Source organism: Perognathus longimembris, chromosome 17, assembly GCF_023159225.1.
Source record: "Perognathus longimembris pacificus isolate PPM17 chromosome 17, ASM2315922v1, whole genome shotgun sequence".
Classification (NCBI taxonomy): domain Eukaryota; kingdom Metazoa; phylum Chordata; class Mammalia; order Rodentia; family Heteromyidae; genus Perognathus; species Perognathus longimembris.
Window position 1 is genome coordinate 43,176,443 of NC_063177.1, and position 20,961 is coordinate 43,197,403.

General features: G+C 39.2%; 1 protein-coding gene and 1 pseudogene across 1 annotated transcript in view; one reads left to right on the forward strand and one right to left on the reverse strand.

The window, feature by feature from the left end:
- The first annotated feature begins 6,611 nt into the window (after window positions 1-6,611).
- Window positions 6,612-20,961, forward strand: part of Efcab13 (EF-hand calcium binding domain 13) — a 94,899-nt gene continuing 80,549 nt past the window's right edge. Inside the window, exons 1-7 of the mRNA XM_048367260.1 lie at window positions 6,612-6,967; window positions 8,392-8,540; window positions 10,142-10,256; window positions 13,404-13,531; window positions 14,890-14,972; window positions 18,354-18,497; window positions 20,770-20,844. Coding sequence (XP_048223217.1) covers window positions 6,938-6,967; window positions 8,392-8,540; window positions 10,142-10,256; window positions 13,404-13,531; window positions 14,890-14,972; window positions 18,354-18,497; window positions 20,770-20,844 — 724 coding nt within the window. The 5' untranslated portion in view covers window positions 6,612-6,937. The remainder of the gene's footprint in view (window positions 6,968-8,391; window positions 8,541-10,141; window positions 10,257-13,403; window positions 13,532-14,889; window positions 14,973-18,353; window positions 18,498-20,769; window positions 20,845-20,961) is intronic.
- Window positions 11,512-12,178, reverse strand: LOC125365738 (annotated as a pseudogene).

Genomic DNA, 20,961 nt, shown 5'->3' on the forward strand with positions numbered 1-20,961 from the left:
CTGCTCCCCAAACAATAAGGGAGCCAGTTATTTATGCAAACTCTGTTTTGTCTCTATGAGTGGAATAACTATAAATGCTTGTTTTCTGCATGTACCCATGGTAACATCCCCTGTACTAAATAAATAAGCTTACTTATGGGAACTCAGGGTTCAGAAGCCAGTGAGCATGGAATCCCCTGGTTTCTCGCCATCTCCCTCTTCCTCTGTCTTTTCTCATTTCTTTGGCTCTGTCCCATGCTGTCGCAGGTTGCCTTCTTTGGGTTTTGTCAGCTCTTCCTTTTTCTTGGCTATCTGCCACCTTGTATGCTCACCATTCTGAAGATTCTTCTTCTTCCCTGCTATGATGATTGGCATGCTGAGACAGAATGCTTGACTTCCTGAATTTCTTTTTTTTTTCTTGGATGTTTCTAAACTACAGGGGCTACCAGTTGGTGTCTGGGTTGGAGAGTATCCCAGTTATCCCCCACAAAACCAGCCTTCCCAGCTTCCCACCCACCTTGATGTTTGCCACATAATTCTCAAACACCATGGGCACATACAGCTCTGGGAATTGCTCCTTGCTGAGATCATGAGGCAAGCACATCTTCCTGCAAGGTCCATCATCAACTAGCACACAAATTTGTCCTGGATGACAGTCACCACATACAAATGGGCTTCAAAATGCATGGTTTATGTGACAGAAGCTGTAAAGTGTGCCTTGAACTTCTCAGATGAAAGACACAGACAACAATGTCCTGGTTGGCCTCTTTGCATGGAACATACCCCTCTGTGGGTCATAAGCTCAGAGAAGTGGGCAGGACACTCAAGAGATGATGGCAGACTAACGATGAGAGACCCTCTGAAGGGTAATAAGCAGTGGAACATAAGCAAAGATGGCCAGGGTAGGAGTCTGAGGAAACAATGCTTGTTACAAGATTGAGTTTTGTATCACACGATCACTTCTGACATAGTCTATTCATTATAGGTAGCCCAATAAAGCCTGCTAATAGTTAAGAGGATGGGAATAGTTGCTACCTCTTGAAGGGAGGGACATTATAGACAGAACCATTACTCCCCAAAGATACCCATATTGGAATCCTCTAACCTGTGGATATGCGATGAAAGACTTGGCTGATGGGATCAATGATCTTGACCTAAGATTATCCTGATTTTTCTGGGAGGCTCAATATAATTACTTTGGCCCAGTAGAGTCAGATTAAGAGTAGGAAATATGATAAGGAAAGTAGGTTGGTGTGATTTGGCCATCAAAGAGTACATATAGCCTGTAGAAGTTGAAAAAGATAGAAATGGATTCCTGCCCTCCTGCCACCTGCCCCCTACCCTCCCACCACACACACACACACACACACACACACACACACACACACACACACACAGAGGAAGAATTGCAGCCTTTGATTTTAGCCCTGAAAGTTTCATTTTGGAGTTATGATCTCCAGAAATGTTAGATAATAAATTTGTGTTGTTTAAGTTGTTACGTTTATGGGATTTTTGTTTGTTTTTGTTTTACTGTGGCAAGTATTGTTGGATGTATTTAAAATTACCACTGTCTAGCCTCTGGATACAAATTATTTATAGCTCTCCCACAGGCAAAATAAACTCCCTCCTCCCATTATAGCATCAACTCAAATTTCAGAATCATATTTTCTAAATAGGTGCAGGTGCATCTGAGTTCCTTGGGTGTAATTCCTTGTATAAGGCTACATAAGAACAGACCTCTAATTCTAAGATCTTTGCACTAGAGAAAAAGTTATGTGTTTTTGTTCCTTCAACAACTCATAAGAAATGATAGGCCAGACCAGATAGATAATTGCTACAAACACACAGAAAGTGGAACCAAAGGAGACACAGCAATTCTGAAATCCACTTGGGCAATGGGTTTGCAGTCACACATTTGAAGCCTGGGAATAATTCTGCATGGCTCTTCATTCCAACTTTTGGGCTTTTGACTTTACCTTCTATGTCACCCTTCTCATGAAAGGTAGCATGTGTTTGTGTCTAAATAGGCTTCTCAGACTTCTTTCTTCATGTACAGCTGTGGGGGCCTGAAGGTCTCTTTCCTTTTTATATTTTCTTGATTTTAGTCCAAGCCAACAGTATCTCAAAACCTTTTTGAGTCTTCTTCAAATAATACCAGGTTTCAGCACATGAGATAATAGCTATTCCCACAAATCTTTTTGAGATAAGTCTTGGAGATATTTCTGCTGAAGGACAAAGACCTTAAGCTTATTGGAAGACAAGTGATTTTCCATAAAGGAGTCAAGAATGCACATTGGGGATGGGAAGATGTCTTCAATAAATGGTAGTGGGAAAACTGTCTACATGCAAAAGAATGAAATCAGACCCTTATTAAAACAATTTACAAAAAAATCAACTCAAAATGGATGAAAGGCCTAAGGGTAAGATTTGAAATCATAAAGCTACCAGAAGAAAAATTCCATGGTGTTGACCTGGACAATGGTTTTTGTTTGGTTTGGCTTTTCTATGTGATTTTGAACGCACAGGTAAAAATAAATAGGATGACACCAAACTGAAAAGCTTCAGCTCAGCAAATGAAACAAGAGAGTAAAGGGACAACTCAGAGTGGGAAGAAAGATTTGGAAACCATACATCTAATAAGGGCTTCATATCCAAAACAGAAGAAAACCAAACAACTTGTTAGCATGCAAAGAAATAACCAGCTGGGTATCAGTGGCTCATGCCTGTAAACCTCTAACTATTCAGGAAGCTGATATCCAAGGATCACATGCTTTGAAGCCAGGCTGGACAGGAAAGTTCATGAGACTCATCTCTAATTAACTTCTACAAAAGCCAGAAGTGGAGCTGTGGCTCAAGTGGTAGAATGCTAGCCTTGAGCACAAAAATCTCAGGGATAGTGCCCAGGCCTTGAGTTTGAGCACCAAGACTGGGAATAGTAATGATGATGATGATGACGATGATAACAACAACAAACCAAACTAAAAACTGGGCAAAGCATCTGATTACACATTTCCCCAAAAGAAGAAATAGACAACAGGGATTATGAAGAAAGTGGGAGATCTCAGTTTCTGTCAGTGAGAATGGCTATTATAAAAAAGATGAATGATAGCCACCATGAGGATATAAAAAAAAGAAACCTTTGCATATCGTTGATGGCAATGTAAATTAATACAGCCATTACAGAAACAGTATGGAGGTTCCCCTCATGGAAAAAAATGGGGTTACCATTTGATCCAGCAATCCCATTTCTAGGTATATCGCTAAAGGAATTTAAATCAGTGTGTCAGGAAGACAATTGACATCCATATCTGGAGCCAACTGAAGTGAAGGGATGGATCAAGAAAACGTAAGTATATGTAAGTGACTGTTGTTTTAGCCTCAATAAAGAAAGAAATTCTGCAATATGCAAGAGCATGCAGAAAACAGGTGGACATTATGTTAAGTTGTAATAAAACAGAAATAAAGCATAAGACATATACTTCAGGGTTTGACTTGTACGTGAAATATGACAAGGTCAAATTTGTACAAGTTAGGCAGTGGAATGTTGCCTGTTAGTGACTGGGAGGGAATGAGGATGAGGAAACACGATTCAAGTGGTACATCATTTCAGCAGATGGGAGGGCTCCTGCTCTGAAATCTGTTGCACATGTCAATTTACATATTTACATAGAGTAAGCGAACATTTTTAAAAACTGCTGTCATTTTCAGATGTCTCACTCGTAGAAAAGATAAGTGAACAGATGGTGGTGTTACTAGGCTTGATCTAACCATTCTCTATATATTTAGGGAAAATGATAAAGGGGATGAAAGAACTGAAGGATGAGTATCCTCGAGTGATTGAAATATCATTTTGAGGGAAGGTGGAGGCGTTCACAGGATGGGCAGAAGGAGGAAAAAACCAACAGAAGTGGGGTGCGAATCTGGCCGGACTCAGCAGGGACGGAGCGGGGAGCCAGGAGGAGGAGGAGGGGGGGGTAACCTTCATGCCAGGGTTACCGGGAGCACGGTGTGAAGACAGAGGCGCCTCGGTCGTGTGCAGGGTCTGCAGGGCTGGGGTGGGGTGAGGTCACAGGCCCTTATGAGGTGGGGCGACGGACGGGCGCGGCCGCGGCGGTTCCCGGCTGGAGCTCAGCTGCTTCCCCTCGCCGCTGCCGCCGCCGCCGCTGCCGCCGGGAAGCCTGGGCCTAGGAGGCCGCCTCCGCGGGAACCCTAGCGAGCGCACGGTGGGCGGAGCGTCGGGCTCGGTCAGGTGATCTAGGGGGCGGAGCCTCCCCGCGCGGGAGCCTAGAATGGGGGCGGGGCTAAGGCTGGGCTCTCCGCGCGAGGGTTCTGAGGGGGAGGATGGAACCCTCGGGCCTGGCGAGTGGGCCTCGCACCCGCACCCTCCGGGGACAGGCATGAGCCCTGGTGAGGACGAGGGAGGCCTTGGAGCCTATGGGGGAAGAGAACAGGACTGGTGTGTGGACCAGATGGGACGTCTCACAGAGTTGGGTGAAGGAAGGTTCCAGAAAGGAACGGGTCAGTCATTGGGGCCCAGTGAGGAATGATGAACGGATCCCGGGTCCCTCAGAAATGGTTGTTCTGGGAGGGAGGAGGACCCCGTCCTATGGAAGCTTCCTTGCTCCTCCCATTCGTGGCCTGTCAGAGCCCTGGTTTTTATCTCGCCGGGTGGTGCGGCTCTATGCCCATTTCCTTCCCAAAGAAGTTGCCTCACAAAGGCAGGGCCTATGGCGAAGCGACTCCTAGGGCCTTCCTGAGGCCGGGGGCTCGCCAGTGTGAGGTTCGTGTTTGAACGCGGATTATTGGTGATCGACGCCATAAAGTTTGGGCTGCAGTTGCCATTAATGGACATTTGCAAGGGAAAAGTGAGCATCCGTTTGTGAGAGAATTGAAAGCCCAAAGAAGGGGAGATATTTTTGGTGAAGCCATGTCCTGCAGAGTCTCTGTTCAGTGAAGATGCTCACACTTGTTTCCTTCTCAAACCTTATGACTTCATTTCCCCCTCAGCTGTTATCTTTTCTTATTTTTTATTTTTTTGGTCTATTGTGGGGCTTGAACTCAGGGCCTGGGAGCTGTCCCTGAGCTTTTTTTTTTTTCTGCTCAAGGCCTAGTGCTCTACCACTTGAACCACTGCCCCTCTTCCTGCTATCTTATTTCTCTCTCTCTCTCTCTCTCTCTCTCTCTCTTTCTCTCTCTCTCTTCTTTGTAGAATCTGAGCTGTTTCTTTTTCCTCCTATTTTCTCTTGTTTTGAGGACACTGCCTCCTTACCACACATTGCTCTGTTTAACAACATGGGTTACTCTGCCTTGACAAGCCTCAGGTGTTATTCAGATTTGTCTTGACCTAACAGTAGCATTTACCATCGTTTAAAATATTTTCTTCACTTGGCATCCAGGAATGCAGACCCACCTGGCTTTCCTCCTACAGTAAGCACAGCACAGCCCTTTTAGAAAGGATTTCAGATCTTGTCACCTCCTGCTCAGAATTCTACCCCTTCAAAGTTCAACCCTAAATTCTTGTAATTATCTACAGATCCTCTACTCTCTGTTTTCCTCCTTTAGGCTCTTCTATCTGCTTTCCTCCTTCTTTTCCTTTGCTTCCCCTGCTTTAGCTTCAAGTACTTTTCCAGTGTCCTAGAACATTCTGGCTGCTTGCCTCAGGGCATTTTGTACTTGCTTTCTTTCTGGCTGAAGTGCTGTTAGAACTGATTATCTGGCTCCTAAATTCAGTTTTCTTAAGTCTGTAATTCAAAAGCCTCTCTCTCTCTTTCTTTCTCTCAGTTTAGCCCATCTCCTCTCCCCCTTCCCCACTTGCTTTTTCCTCTTCACTCTAGGCCCTCAGTTTTACTGGAGACTCAACCACTCTGGCACCTGAACCACACCCTAGCCTTCCTTTCCCCGCCCCACCCTCCCACCCCCCTCATTCCCCAGCCCCCCTCCATGCCCTTGCCCACGCTGATATTAAACTCCCTATCCTCTTACCTCTGCCTCTATCTCCAAGTAAATAGGATAACAGGTGTGTACCACCACACTCTGCTCTTGGCGACGCTTTCCATTTCCCGAATTTCTTCCCGAATACCACACTTCATAGTCCCCTCAACATTTACTTTTTCCCTTTATTACTTACTTGATTATATACAACATATTTTATATTTTTCTATCTCTTATTAGAATGTAAGTTCCCATGGGACAGGATTTCACCCTCCTGTTTTATTCACTGGAATAATTCATGTCAAAGTGTTTATCATGTCTAGCACAGTATAACATAAGCCCATGTAACAGTGGGATTGCTGTTTCAGCACCTCTGTTTCTCAGGGTTTAATTGACTATATAAATAAATATCAACATATTTATATTCATATAAATATATGAATTATGGGCTGGGGAGATAGCCTAGTGGCAAGAGTGCCTGCCTCGGATACACGAGGCCCTAGGTTCGATTCCCCAGCACCACATATACAGAAAACGGCCAGAAGTGGCGCTGTGGCTCAAGTGGCGGAATGCTAGCCTTGAGCGGGAAGAAGCCAGGGACAGTGCTCAGGCCCTGAGTCCAAGGCCCAGGACTGGCCCCCCCCAAAAATGTATGAATTATGCAAACACATAAATAAATATACTAAATATGAATATGAATGGATTTGCTCTTCCTATCATTTGCAATGTATTAAACTAATTTCTCCTTATACTGAAAAGGACAAACTTTAAGGCACTGTGTGATATCCTGTGAATTTCGAGCTTTTGTCCACCTATCTCTGTTGGTGACATTAGGTATTATACTCTGAGCATGACATTGAGCTGCTAATTTCAGGTAGGTAAATATAATAGCTTAAGTCTCCTAGATAGGCAAATTATTTTTCTATTTTTCTTTTTTCTGACAGGAAATCTTTTTGTACTGTTGTTCATTTGTACTTGTTCATGACCTTACAGTCCTGAAGGCCAGAATTTACCTCTAAACAGAAAGATGGAAAGTAAAGAACATTTTTTTGGCCAGGTATTTACTTCAAAATAGATTTTAAGTATTCTTCCTCTATTACATATGACATTATCATATATTCATAATCATTACACAAAATTAGGGCATAGAACAATTCGTAAGAATCTGTCTAATAATGGAGGTGACTTCAGGTCTTTTAGTGGAGGTAGCACATGTTGAACTGTTATCCAACTACTCAGATAGCTCTGTATGAAAAGAGTTCCCATGTGGTATGATGGAAATTTTCTTTGGGGGGCGGGTAGTAGGACCCTGGATCATTTTTCAGACAATCAAATTCAGGATTTTAACTGTCTGCCAGAGTGCTATACCATTTTGCATTCTCAACCATGAATGAGTTTTAAATTGAGTGGTACTTTTTTCTTATAGCTATATTTGAAGAGTTCTTTATATATTTTAGATAATAGTGCTTTATCAGATAAATTCTTTGCAAGTATTTTCAACCAGTATAAGACTTGTCCTCTCATTTTCTTGATGGTGTCTTTCACCATCAGAAGTTTTTAATTTTAAAAAAGCGTAGTTTATCAGTTCTTAACTTTCATAGATCGTGTCTTTGTGTTTTGTCAGTTGTGGGGCTTGAACTGGTGGCCTGCACACTGTCCCTGAGCTCTTTTTGCTCAAGCCTAGCACTTTACCACTTGGAGCCACAGCGTCACTTCTGGTTTTCTGGTGGTTAATTGGAGTCTCACAGACTTTCCTTCCTGGGCTAGTTTTGAACTGCCATCCTAAGATATCAGCACCCTGAGTAGCTAGGATTACAGGTGTGAGCCACTAGCTCCTGGCTCTTGCCTTTGGTTTATATTAAGTATAGTTAGTTTTTATGATAAAATAATTGCTTTAGAAAACTTTTTCAACATAAGCCTCTAAGAATGAGGTTCAGGCTGAGTGCTAGTGGCAGTAATCTTAACTGCTCAGGAGGCTCAGGTCTGAGGATTGTTGTTCAAAGCCTGCCCAGGCAGGAAAGTCTATGAGACTCTTATTTCCAATTAACCACTAAAAAGCCAGAAGTGGAGCTGTAGCTTAGGTGGTAGAGCACTAGCTATAAGCAATAAAGTTCAGAAACAATGCCCAAACCTGGAGTTCAAGCTCCAGGACCAGAACAACAACATCAACAACAAAAAAGAATGAGGTTCAGATGATATATATGTTTATGAATCCTCTGTACTTTATAAATTTCATGATGCATTAAGGAAAATTGGTAGTACATAGAATATGTCCCTAATGTATAATAATAATAACAAATTAAATAATAATAAAAATAAGACTAAGACTAATGTTCTAATGAGTACTAATGGTAATACTAATGAGTTCTAATGCTATTTGAGAAAGAATATTTATCCAAAAATGAATTATTTGACCCAGATTGTTACATTTCATGTGTATGTGCAAAGAGAACATGAATGACCATGGCTTTTGATTTGCAGACTGAAGAAACTGTTGACTCATCAGACAATGAAGCTAGCAACTTGCCACCAAAAAGTAATGAAAGCAAGAAATACAGCAAAATTTCTAAAACAATAGAGAAGAGAACTTCACTCAGAACTGTGGATTTGAGCCCAGATCATAAGAGAGGGTCAGTTAAAAGTTCTGAACTTGCTGGGTGTGGTGGTTCATGTGTGTAATCCTAGCTACTCAGAAGACTGAGATCTAAGGATTGTGGTTTGAAGCCAGTCTGGGTAGGAAAGTCTCATCTCCAATTAACCATCAAAAAGCCAGAAGTGGAAAAGTGGCTCAAGTGGTAGAGTCACGGGGTTTGAGTTCAGGGGAAGTACTCAAGCCTTGAATTCAAGCCCCACAACTGGCACAATAATCTTTTTGAACTTACTTTATCAAGTATGTTTTTTCAAGAATGTCACAAATGTAGCTTGTGTTCAGATGTACAGTGCATATAGGATCATCCATATTAAGGTCATGCTTTCAGGAACCAAGTTTTCATTCATATGCTGACATTCTTATGCTTTGTTTCATTCTGTGACATCCCTGGAAGTCTGTAAGCTATTATAGGATTCCCATTAGAGGAGAGCAATTGTGGATAGGTGTGTAAGTTTGTCTCAGAGATAATTTAGTAAGAGAAAGGAAGGGTTCTTCCATCTGTGCTTGGGTTTATGATTTCCATAAAATTAAACTATTTTATTCCTATAGTACTTTTTTTGGATTATATGGCTTTGTTGACTTTTTTGAGCTTTAAAAGAAGCTATAGCATTTTATTTCACCTAGGATAAATGTAGAATATTGGTAAAGAAAAAAGGGATTTGGAGAAGAAGAATTGGGGATTTAATCTTGTGTGTTTTTTTTCTAAATAAATACCAGTCTCATGGCCTATTAACTAGGAAGGATAGTGGAAGTATTGGAAATTTCTCCTTATCTTTTTTCTTTAGCATTGTTCAAAATAGGTAATCCTGAGATGTGCAAAGGAATGGGATACAGGAAGAACATTTTTATTCATGACTTATGCAATAAATAATAATAAGTTTTGGCATAAAACTACCCCTATTCCATAAAATGTTTAAAGCAGTTTATAATTTAAAAATGTAATTATACTTTAAAACAGATGAATGACCCAAAGCCAGGTAATAGAGTAAAAGTCATGAGTAAGCTAGGAATAGGGAAACTCAATGTCAGTAGGAGAGGGTAGGGGATATAAAATAGTTAACAGACCAGACCAATAACAGAATCTTAAAAGCATGATGAAATTGTCACCAAAATAACAATAATAACATAGAAGGAGAAGCTATAGGTGAAAAGAAACTTGAAAGGCCAACCAGTCAATTGTGTTATGGAGAAATTATTGAATCTGATGCAAAATGTCAAACCTGACATTTAACAGCTGAAAACTTGAACACTGATTAAGTATTTGGTGTTATAAGAAACACCTATTAATTTATTTAGGTGTCATGAGGTGTTTCAGATATTTTAAAAGAAAAAATCATTCTAGAGATGTGTATTAAAATCTTTACTGAGGTTTGTTTCAAAATGATAAAGGATGGGAAAAGGGATAAGGACACAGGTAGAATGAGATTGGTCATTATTAAAGCTGAGTGATGAATACATATGGATAAATTAATATTATTCTGTCTTCTTTTGTATAATTTGAAAATTTTCATAATTAAAAGCTGAAAAGAAGAAAAGTCAATGAAAACAACTCAAGAATTATTCAATTTTTATGCAATTTAGGTATGAAACATCACTATTCCTAAGTAGAGAAGAAAACTCCTCTGATTCTTCAGCAGGGAAAACAGTCAGGAAAAAGAAAAGTTTACAAGTATACCTGCATAGTAAAAGAACTGAGGTAAGTCTAAATTTAGGAATTTTCCTTTCTCTTTTAAATATTGTGCTTAGACCTTAAATATTTGTATACATTTTTGTCCAAACACATCTTCATTCCAGCCTCCTTCTTTCTCCTCCCTTCATTCTTCCTTTGACACAATTTTTCTATGTTGCCCAAGATGCTACCAAAGTTCTGGGCTCAGATTATCCTTCTCTTCTTAGCCTACTGAATACCTGGGAATATACCATGACACTTACCTAGTTTTTTTTCTATGAAAGCAACCCCCTCCCCCCAAAAAAGAACAAGGGATTCTTTCTTAGGTTTACATTCTTTACTCTTTCCACATATATGCATATACTATATATTACACACACACACACACACACATATTTATTTTTTTACTGTGCTGTCTGCTAACATTTTTCCTTATTCTTATAAGCACATCTGCCATTGGGTATCTCATCTTGTGACAGTTACTTGATTGCAATAAGGATTCCCATTTCTTAGGTTGCAGATATTAGTGGAGTGGATCCACTACAATATTCCACCAACTACATTCACTGTGATATAGTTCTGTATATATGTTTTAATTTCTCTGTCTTAATATTTGTGTGCTTCCTAAATCTGAGAATCAGTATCTTTCCTCAACTATGGGAAGTTTTAACATTTAAAAGCATTTGCTTTTTTAAACATATATTTATTTTATTTCATTTAAAGTTATTATAGGACAACCAAAACTGTATTTTACTTCTAAAACATAAATTAGCACTAAAGTCCTAACTTGTGAATCACAAGTCAAGTAATAAAATCTTACAATTATAAAACAAGCTAATGTTATAGTTCTTGGGGAAAATACTAACAACTAAGAACAACCCAAATAAAATAAATTCATGTTCAAGTATTACAGTCTCTTTTGCAGAAAGGAAGCATCAAGCATTCTTGTCAGGAGTGTATTTACAAACATATCTAGTATGTGGAATTGGAGAGTTTAATCCACTTCCAGAAGCCTGTGCCTCTTCATTCTTCTGTTAAATGGGTGAATTATAACACACTTATTTCTTTTTTTTTTTTTTTTTTGGCCAGTCCTGGGCCTTGGACTCAGGGCCTGAGCACTGTCCCTGGCTTCTTCCCGCTCAAGGCTAGCACTCTGCCACTTGAGCCACAGCGCCACTTCTGGCCGTTTTCTGTATATGTGGTGCTGGGGAATCGAACCTAGGGCCTCGTGTATCCGAGGCAGGCACTCTTGCCACTAGGCTATATCCCCAGCCCAACACCCTTATTTCTTAAGCAGTTGGTGCCTCACTATTTAAAAAAGGTGCAGCAAACCCGGATCCAAAGTACACAGTCATCATGCCCGGTAACCGCCACTTGTTTTCCACTGAAAATGGCAGCGTCTTCCCTGGACCTTCCTCATAGCAGGCCCCACGGATCACCGAGGTTATGAACCTCCAGACGCTTTGGCCCAGCCTTGCGCCATGAGAACCTCTGCTAGGGCGCAGAGACCACTCGAGAGAATCGGCAGAGCAACCCCAGCGAGACTTCCCTCATGACCTTCTTCCAAAGCATTCGTTTTTAGAATATTTTTCCTCCCTCAATTCTCTGTTTTCCTTTTCTACTAGACGTGTAGTAGGACTTTCTGTTCTTTAACATTTGTATTAGCTTTCTGCCATAAAACATTAGGGGGTAATTAATTCATAAGGAAGGAAGCTTTATTTTGGCTCACAGTTCTGGAGATTCCAGTCCAAGATCAATGGCACCAGTTTTAGCAGAGGCACAGGGCAGAGCATAACAAGGAGATATGAGGGACCTCACAGTCCTCTTGAAAGTTATTTCCCAATGTCATAGGGACCTCCCATTTGGTCCTGCCTCTCGAAGGTTCCACTACTTCCCAGTAGTGCCACCTTGTGGCACCAGCTTTTGGGGAATACTACCCACTGCAACATTGTGTCATCTGTTTCTCTATATTGGTTTTGGTATTTTTAATCCTATTTTATAGTACATTTATTCAGCTAAATTTAATCTACAACTTTAACCTACCCATTGAGATTTTTTAATTTCAATGAATATGTGTGTGTGTGTGTGTATTAAAGTCTGACTTATATTACCATGTTCTTTGATCATTTTCCAGACCAGTATCTGCTAAATACAATATATGGAGTCCCTGGGGGTGGGGGTGGGAATCGAAATCTTGCTTGCAGTTAACTTGTATCCTTGAGTATTTTGTGTGTTTTATTAATTCTTTCATACATAGTTGATCTACATTTGTGGAGACACGGTGATTTTTTTTCTCCTCTAAGAGATATTTTTTCCCAAGGGGAATTTGCATTTGCTTTGTCTTGAACAAATCTGAGGCCACTTGAAGTGATTTTTTGAGTTATTTTTCTGGGTCATATATTTGGTATATATTTGAATTCAATATATGTTTATAATCAGGACTAGTAATCCTTCGTTAATTTTTTTTAATAGCTTGGAGTTGGAACAGAGAAAGAGGCTGTTCTTCGTATTCCTAAATTGGAGGTAAATTTGTTTAATCTAGCTTTTTCTTGCTGAATGTGTTGCTGTTTGAAGATTTTGGCTTTACATGAGTTTCAATATCAGTTCTTGACATTCTTCAGTAGCCTGGAAGTTTTCTCTCTCCAAACTGTAGAATCTGTAAAACTCAAGGTTCTAGGTTCCATGTAGAAGTAAAGACACCCGGAAATAGAGTTTTCATTTTCTAAAATGGTACTTTTCTATCTACCTTGCTATTTGGACTTTTGAATCATGTTTGGATATGTAATGTTAAGTGGATAATTTACTCAAATATAAGGATCATTTAAAACAAAATTACCTGCATCATTTGAATGACTGTGATGCTTCTCATTATTTTGCATGTGCTATTAGAACCAGTAGCCTAGTCTGGGTGCTGAATCATATTCTTGCTTTACTATAAAATTTTCCTGTCTGTAAAATCCATTACTGTGCAAGTAAAGAAAAACACGATGTTGCAAACGAACATTGTATATAGCTTATTTTAAATTTCAGTATGTAAAGAATATAGTTTAATTATAAAAAAAAACAGTTACATCAGATGCATAACTAAGTGAAAAGGCAAAGAATGACTACTGTACAAGAACAATGGATTCCCAGTATGATCTCAGGCACCAGCATACTTGCATTTTGCCCTAGATCGCCTCTCCTCCTCTGAAGCCATCAAAGGAGATAACCAGGAAAGAAAGTACTCCATGCAAATTGCCAGATCAGCTTGGTGCTCCCAAGCCTTCAATATCTCCTCGTAAATATTCCTCAAGTATTCGGTATTTAAATCTTTGTATTCTATTCTTTGAATGTTGGGCTCAAACTTGGGGATTTTCTCCAGAGGTATTTATTCCTTCTACTTATAGAATGCCCAATTATTTGTATAAATTAAGAGGCTATGTGGACAGAAAAAGACTATGTAGAGAGGTAAGAACACTCTATATAGGATTGGGTTCTAGTTGATCTCACCTAGTAGTTTGCCCATTTGTAAAGTTAACTTCGAACTTTGGTCCTCACTTTCTAAATCTGTATAAAGTTCTTGTTCTACATGAACTTCCTTTTTAAAGACATTGTTGGCATCTGAACTAAGAGTTTTTGCCCTTGCTAGGCAGGTGTTCTACTTCTTTTTATTTTTTTCTTTGAGCTGGTTAGTGGAGTTTGAACTCAGGGCCTAGGTGCTATCTCAGCTTTTTCCATTCAAAGCTGGTGCTCTACTATTTGAGCTATATCTCTACTTCCGGCTCTTTTAAATTAGAGATAAGAGTCTCATGGGCTTTCCTGCTCAGGCTGGCTTTGAATCATGATTCCTTAGATCTTAGCCTCCTGAGTAGTTAGGATTACAGGTGCGAGCCACAGGCACCTCACTGTACACTTTGGGGCATGCTCTAGCCCCTTTGCCCTGGTTATATTCAAGATAGGCTCCTGCTTCTCCCTCCCCGGCAGTCCTGGACCACATTCATCGTGTTTTATGCCTTTTGCTATAACTGGGATGACTTGCATATGCCACCCTATTAAGCTTTTTTCTGTTGAAAAGCTTTTTTCTGTCTGTTCACAAACTTCTTTTTTTGGCCTGGGCTGGTCTAGAACCACAGTCCTCTTGGTCTCAGCACTGTGGTTCATAGCGCCGTGTCTAGCTATTGGCTGAGATGTGGCGTCTTTTGCTAGAGCTGGCCTTTAAGCACAGTCTTCCTTGTCTCCTTCTGAGTAACTACGAGTACAGGCATGAGCCACTGGCACCTAGCTTTGCATGAACTCTTAAACAATTTCAACTGCTTATATATTACAGCATCAGACGAATCATTTTATTTGAGACATTTTAGTGGAAGGTGATAAAATCTGGAATTCTTTGGTTGTTTAAAGATGTTTTCATTTACCTTATAGTAACTTTCTTTGAATTGCTGTAACTTGTATTGATTACAGAAATCAGACCACAAAGGATAGTGATTTATAAGCACTGTTTACTTACTAGAGTCGATTATACCCCATAGATATGCATTGTCTAAAAATTTAATAAAGTAGGAATTCTGGAGAATAGAAGAATATTATGTACTTTAGTTTACTAATAGGTTTCCCAATATTTTTCAGTGTTTTTAAATATTTTCTTTGTTGTTTTCTAACATGGCTATTTCTTTGAAAGGAGAAAGGAATCATTATCTAATCTCTACATGACACTATATGAAGAAGTACCTGAAGGAAACATTTCCAAAGAAGATTTAAATGGTAATAGAAGGTTCTTGAATCCCTCCCTCCCTCCTTTCTTTCTTTCCTTCTTTACTTTGATAGAGTCTCAATAGGTAGTCCAGGTTGGATGAGATTATAGACATATGTCTTTACTCTTGGTTTAGAGGTTCTATAATTCCTAGAATATGTTTCTTTTCTTTTTTTTTTTTTTTTTGCCAGTCCTGGGCCTTGGACTCAGGGCCTGAGCACTGTCCCTGGCTTCTTCCCGCTCAAGGCTAGCACTCTGCCACTTGAGCCACGGCGCCACTTCTGGCCGTTTTCTGTATATGTGGTGCTGGGGAATTGAACCTAGGGCCTCGTGTATACGAGGCAGGCACTCTTGCCACTAGGCTATATCCCCAGCCCCTAGAATATGTTTCTTGATTATGTGATGTTTCAGCAGTTATTGCCTATCCTCTACTCCCAGTAGTTTAAGGGATCAACTAATAACATTAAATTTATGCAATGGAAATGTTGGCCATGAGGAAGCAAAAGTTGATATTTAATAAATTGCTTCATAGTATTGGTAGGATTGTAATACTATATCAACACAGACACACTTGTACAGCAACACATACACAAGCTTATTTTCATTCAATTTTTTGTTCTTGTTGTTGGTCGTGGGGCTTGAACTCTGGGCTTGGGAGCTGTCCCTGAGCTCTTCAGCTCAAGGCTAGCACTCTACCACTTGAGCCACAGAGCCACTTCTGGCTTGCTAGTGGTTAACTGGAGATAAGAGTCTCATGGACTTTCCTGTCTGAGACTGCTTTGAACTGTGATCCTCAGATCTCAGACTCCTGAGTAGCTAGGAATAGAGGCATGGACCATCATTGCCTGACTTCATTCAATTTTTTGTTTTGTTTTGTTTTTGCCAGTTCTGGGGCTTGAACTCAGGCCCTGAACACTGTCCCTGGCTTCTTTTCACTCAAGGCTAGCACTCTTCCACTTGAGTCACAGCGCCACTTCTGGCTTTTTCTATATATGTGGTGCTGAGGAATCAAACCCAGGGCTTCATGTATACGAGGCAAGCACTCTACCGCTAGACCATATTCCCAGCCCTCATTCAATTTCGTTTAAAATTGAGATTGTATACAATGGATAAACTTTACTGCACTCAAGTTCCTGGATTCATTGGAACATAGACCTTGGTACCTTAGTATAAGAGCTTAATGTTACCTTCTACTCCTGATGTTGACCTCTCCCATAATGTGGTCATCTAGTTTATATTTTGTAGTGATTTTTCTCTCAACTTTGGTCACCACATTAGGTATCTTTAGCATCCAAGTGGATAAGGACATCTGTGCTGCTCCAGCTTTATACTTTCCAAAATCAATTGCTTTATTCCATTTTCTCTGATTAGCACTGATGGCCACAAACTATCATGATGTTGAGATCCCAGGTTTTTTGACTTGCTCTCTCCTCACAATGCCTTATACTTACTTCCAGTTCTTTCTTTTTCTTTCACAATTTTATTTCCAACCTCAGCTACCTTTGGCACAGTTTGTATTCCCTTCATGGTTTGGTCAGAGCTTTCGTCTTTTCTGGTGTCTATGCCAAGCCTTCATTACTTCAAATTCTCATCACCTAGTCCTTCACACAGCATGGGTAGAAAAGTCTGAGAGACTATTATCTCTAGTTAATGAGCAAAAAAGCCAGAAGTAGAACTGTGGTTCAACTGGTAGAACATCAGCCGTGAGTAGAAAAAGCCACAACGTCATGAATACTTGAATTCAAGCCCCAGTACTACCACCAAACAAGCAAAACAAACCAAAAGGAAAATAAAACAGCAACATAAAACAAACCATATAGGAAAAATCCTGTCCATAAACTTCAACATTATCTACGGCTTTCAAATTGTCTTTGGAAGAGATTCCCTTTGACTAAACTAATCTATTCACTTCTTATTTTTTATTCTGCTTCCACAGGGTCTATACTTTGGAAATCTTATATTCAATGTTTTTTTTAGAGAAGCTTCTAGTATGAGTTGTCTTCCTTAGTTCCTTTTTTTTTTTTTGCTTCCCATTTCTACCTCTAATACTCTACTACTAACTCTGCTATTGTTAAAGTCAGTATCATCAAATTTCCAGTCTTTCATTTGTATTAGCAGTGTCACCTAATTATCCAATCTTGTTTCCTTACTCTAATCTTTCTTTCATTCTATTCCCTTCATCTCCTTCTTTCCTCTTTACTTCTCTTTCTTGTTTGCTTTCTTTCATTCTCTTCTCTCTTCTCTTTTTCTCACTTTCTCATTCTTTTTTCTTCTTCCATCCATCTCTTCCTTCTTTCCTTCCTTCTTTCCTCCCTCTTTCTCTTCCTGTCTTTCTCTCTTATTCTTTTTCCCTTTCCTCCTCCCTTTCTCCTTTCCTCATTCCCTCTATTCTTTCTTTCTTTATCTCCTTTCTTTCCTTCCTTCCTTCCTTCCTTCCTTCCTTCCCTCCTTCCTTCTTTCCTTCTTTTCTTCTTCCCTCCTTCCCTCTCTCCTTCCCTTCCTTCATTCCTCCTTTTCTTCCTTCCCTCCCTTCCTCTCTCTTTCCTTCTTTCTTTTTTTTAATCTCTCTCTTTCCAGACATTGTGTAGCTCAGGCTGGCTTAAAACTCATGATCATCTTTTTTTTTTCAAATTTTTATTATCAAACTGATGTACAGAGAGGTTACAGTTTCATACATTAGGTATTGGATCATGGTCATCTTGTCTCTGCCACCTTACATGATTATTTCATCCTTTTTGAAAATAAAAATGTAGTTGTCATTGAACTAAACAAAAATTCAGTTCAAACATTGTTTTGAGAATCTGATCTAAAATAACACTGGAAAGAAGGGAAATGGAAACTTTTGCTTCTTGTAAGCAGTTACAATACCAAGTGCTTTAGCTGAGATGCACAGTGAGCGTTAAAAGACCACATAGGAAGGATTTCATATTTCTAGGAAAAGTTGTGGAAGCCTTTTCCCATGTAACCCTTGCATGACTTTTCTAACAATGTTTCATGGGCTCCTGACATAACTCAATAGATTATCAGATAGACTTTTTTTTTTTGGCCTGTCCTGGGGCTTGGACTCAAGGCCTGAGCACTGTTCCTGGCTTCTTTATGCTCAAGGCTAGCACTCTACCACTTGAGCCACAGAGCCACTTCTGGCCTTTTCTATGTATGTAGTGCTGAGGAATCAAACCCAGGGCTTCATGTATACAAAGCAAGCACTCTTGCCACTAGGGCATATTCCCAGCCCCAGATTATCAGATAGACTTTAAAGTAGACAATCTAGAAAACAGACACCTGCTCCTTTTTCTTCTTTTAATGATTATTATTTTCTCTTATTAGCAGGTGAGGGTAGGAAGCATAGTTATTCCTTTGCATTAACTCAGTGTTTTGTACTATGTATACAGCAACTCATAAAGCCTGTAAAATTTTTGGAAAAGTTCGAGGTGGTAAGATTTATGTGAATGATCTGCCAGTGGTCCTTAGCATGTTAAAGATTCCCATGACTGACTCAGAAATACGATGGGCACTGAAGATGATTGATATTGATGGTAAGTATTATCTTTTCATTATCTGTTTAAGGCTCTTGAACACATGAATTTAAGTTATGTTTGTGAGATTAGTTGAAGATGATGTAATCCTAAAATTTAAAATGGAAAGCATCATTTATAAAAATATTATTTACAATAATGATATTAAAAACTGAGTTTTGGATTATACAATTAGGTTGACTACTAGGTTGGGTTGTGATATATTCCCATTGTTGATTCCTACAAATCACACTTTAGTTGTGTAATGTTATTTTAATAATGTGATAATATCTGACCCAACCACCTCATATGAAAAGTAAGATCTTGACAATAATTTTCATCTGTACATAAAGTTCTAGACGTGGATTTTCTTAAAACACTCCCATCATCTTTTAATACCATACAAGAATTTTTAGCAAGTATGCAGCTCATACATGTTTGGAAGGACCTTTTGCATATGATCTGAAGATGATTGTCCACTTTTTAGTTTGTTTAAGAGAAAGGAAATTTAAGCTAAATGTCTGTAAAATTCCTTAATCTAGTCCAGGATTCTTGATATTAAAATACTTTTTTTCAGGTTGAATTCAGCGATTTGTGCTCACCTGGCTTGCTTTCTTAGCTGGCATTCTACCGTTTGAGTCACACCTTCAGCCTGACTTTATGCTATTTATTTTGGAGACAGAGTCTCGTGAACTCTTCTGCCTGGGTTGGCTTTGACTCACAACCTTCTGGTTCACATTCTCCTAAGTAGTTAGTAATACAGGCTTGATTCGCCAGTGCCTGTACTAAAAAACATTTTAAAGGAAATAAAGGAAAAGCTAGTGACTATATTTCCTTGGGCATATAATTAGAGGAAACTATAGATATGCCTAATAGTTCTACCACTGCTTGCTTTTCAACTGTTATGCTGTTATGACTGTAATGAGATAGTGATGATTTCTCAAATGATAGTTTCTATCTGTAACATTAAAAATGGTGCTGTAAATTTTTTTTTTTAACATAACCCCCAAATCACAAGGAAGTCAGCAAAGAAGTCACACACAGTAGCTGATTAAGATGGAAAATGTGGGGCTGGGAATATGGCCTAGTGGCAAGAGTGCTTGCCTCGTATACATGAAGCCCTGGGTTCGATTCCTCATCACCACATATATAGAAAACGGCCAGAAGTGGTGCTGTGTGCTCAAGTGGCAGAGTGTTAGCCTTGAGCAAAAAGAAGCCAGGGACAGTGCTCAGGCCCTGAGTCCAAGGCCCAGGACTTGCAAAAAAAAAGATGGAAAATGTTTCACTGTTTTTCAAGGAAAGGAGAGCCCACTTTCAAGTTGTTATGCTAAAGAAGTTTGGAGACAGATAACTTGACAAATTTTGTCATTTTGTCTGCAAATAGAAGAAACCTGGTGACAGCTGGAAACATTTATATGCTGCATGTCTGCTTAGATGACATTTAATAAAAATGTAGATTTATAATCATTTTATTCTTGACATAGATAATATCAGTGGTGCAAACCCTGTCAAAGCCTCGTTTGCTTAAAATTTTCTTAAGTAAATAAATCGTAATTATTTAACTTGAAGAAACTTGAAAAATTGAGATATTTATTTATGTTTGGTCAGCAAATGAGATTTGCAAACCCTAATTCTGTGCTTTGGTAGATCTTGTGTGTCAGGATTTTCAGTTTTAGTCATCAAAGGTGGTATTTTCATTTATCATTCTAAAAACCAGTCTATGATTTTCAAGTCAAACATCATTCATTATCATTCAAGTCAAACAATAAAAATTTCTGATGAAGTTATCAGTTGTATAGCATAGGTTTTCTTTTTAAAAAAATCTTTTACAAAAAAGTGTCCATTATTTTTTACTTGAAAAATGAGGTTATTTTTGTAAGTAATGTCTTAATATAGTGCAATATTATGTGTATTATTTAAGGAGAAATATTATAGTATCACATATTATAGGATCACATGTTGTAGAAGTCACATGTTTAGCTTGCCATTTTTGTCTTATATTCTTTTTTTTTTTTTTTTTGCCAGTCCTGGGCCTTGTTCTCAGGGCCTGAGCACTGTCCCTGGCTTCTTTTTGCTCAAGGCTAGCACTCTGCCACTTGAGTCACAGCGCCACTTCTGGCCATTTTCTGTATATGTGGTGCTGGGGAATCGAACCTTGGGCTTCATGTATACAAGGCAAGCGCTCTTGCCACTAGGCTATATCCCCAACCCCTTGTCTTATATTCTTGATTAGTCTACAGATCTTATTTGCTGATGGATTTTTTTCCCTTATGTTTCTGAATCACTTTTACAGTTAATGGAATGCTGGAGTTTTCAAACTTCCTGAAGACCGTGAATAATGTTTCCAGTTTGGTTTCTCAGGATCCAGGTAAAAGAATATTCTTCAAAAGTATACACTAGAATGATATTGATAATAGTCAATTATAAGGTGAGGTTGATATATTAGTTTGTCTTTTCTACTTTATAATTTGACTGTGATGACTGA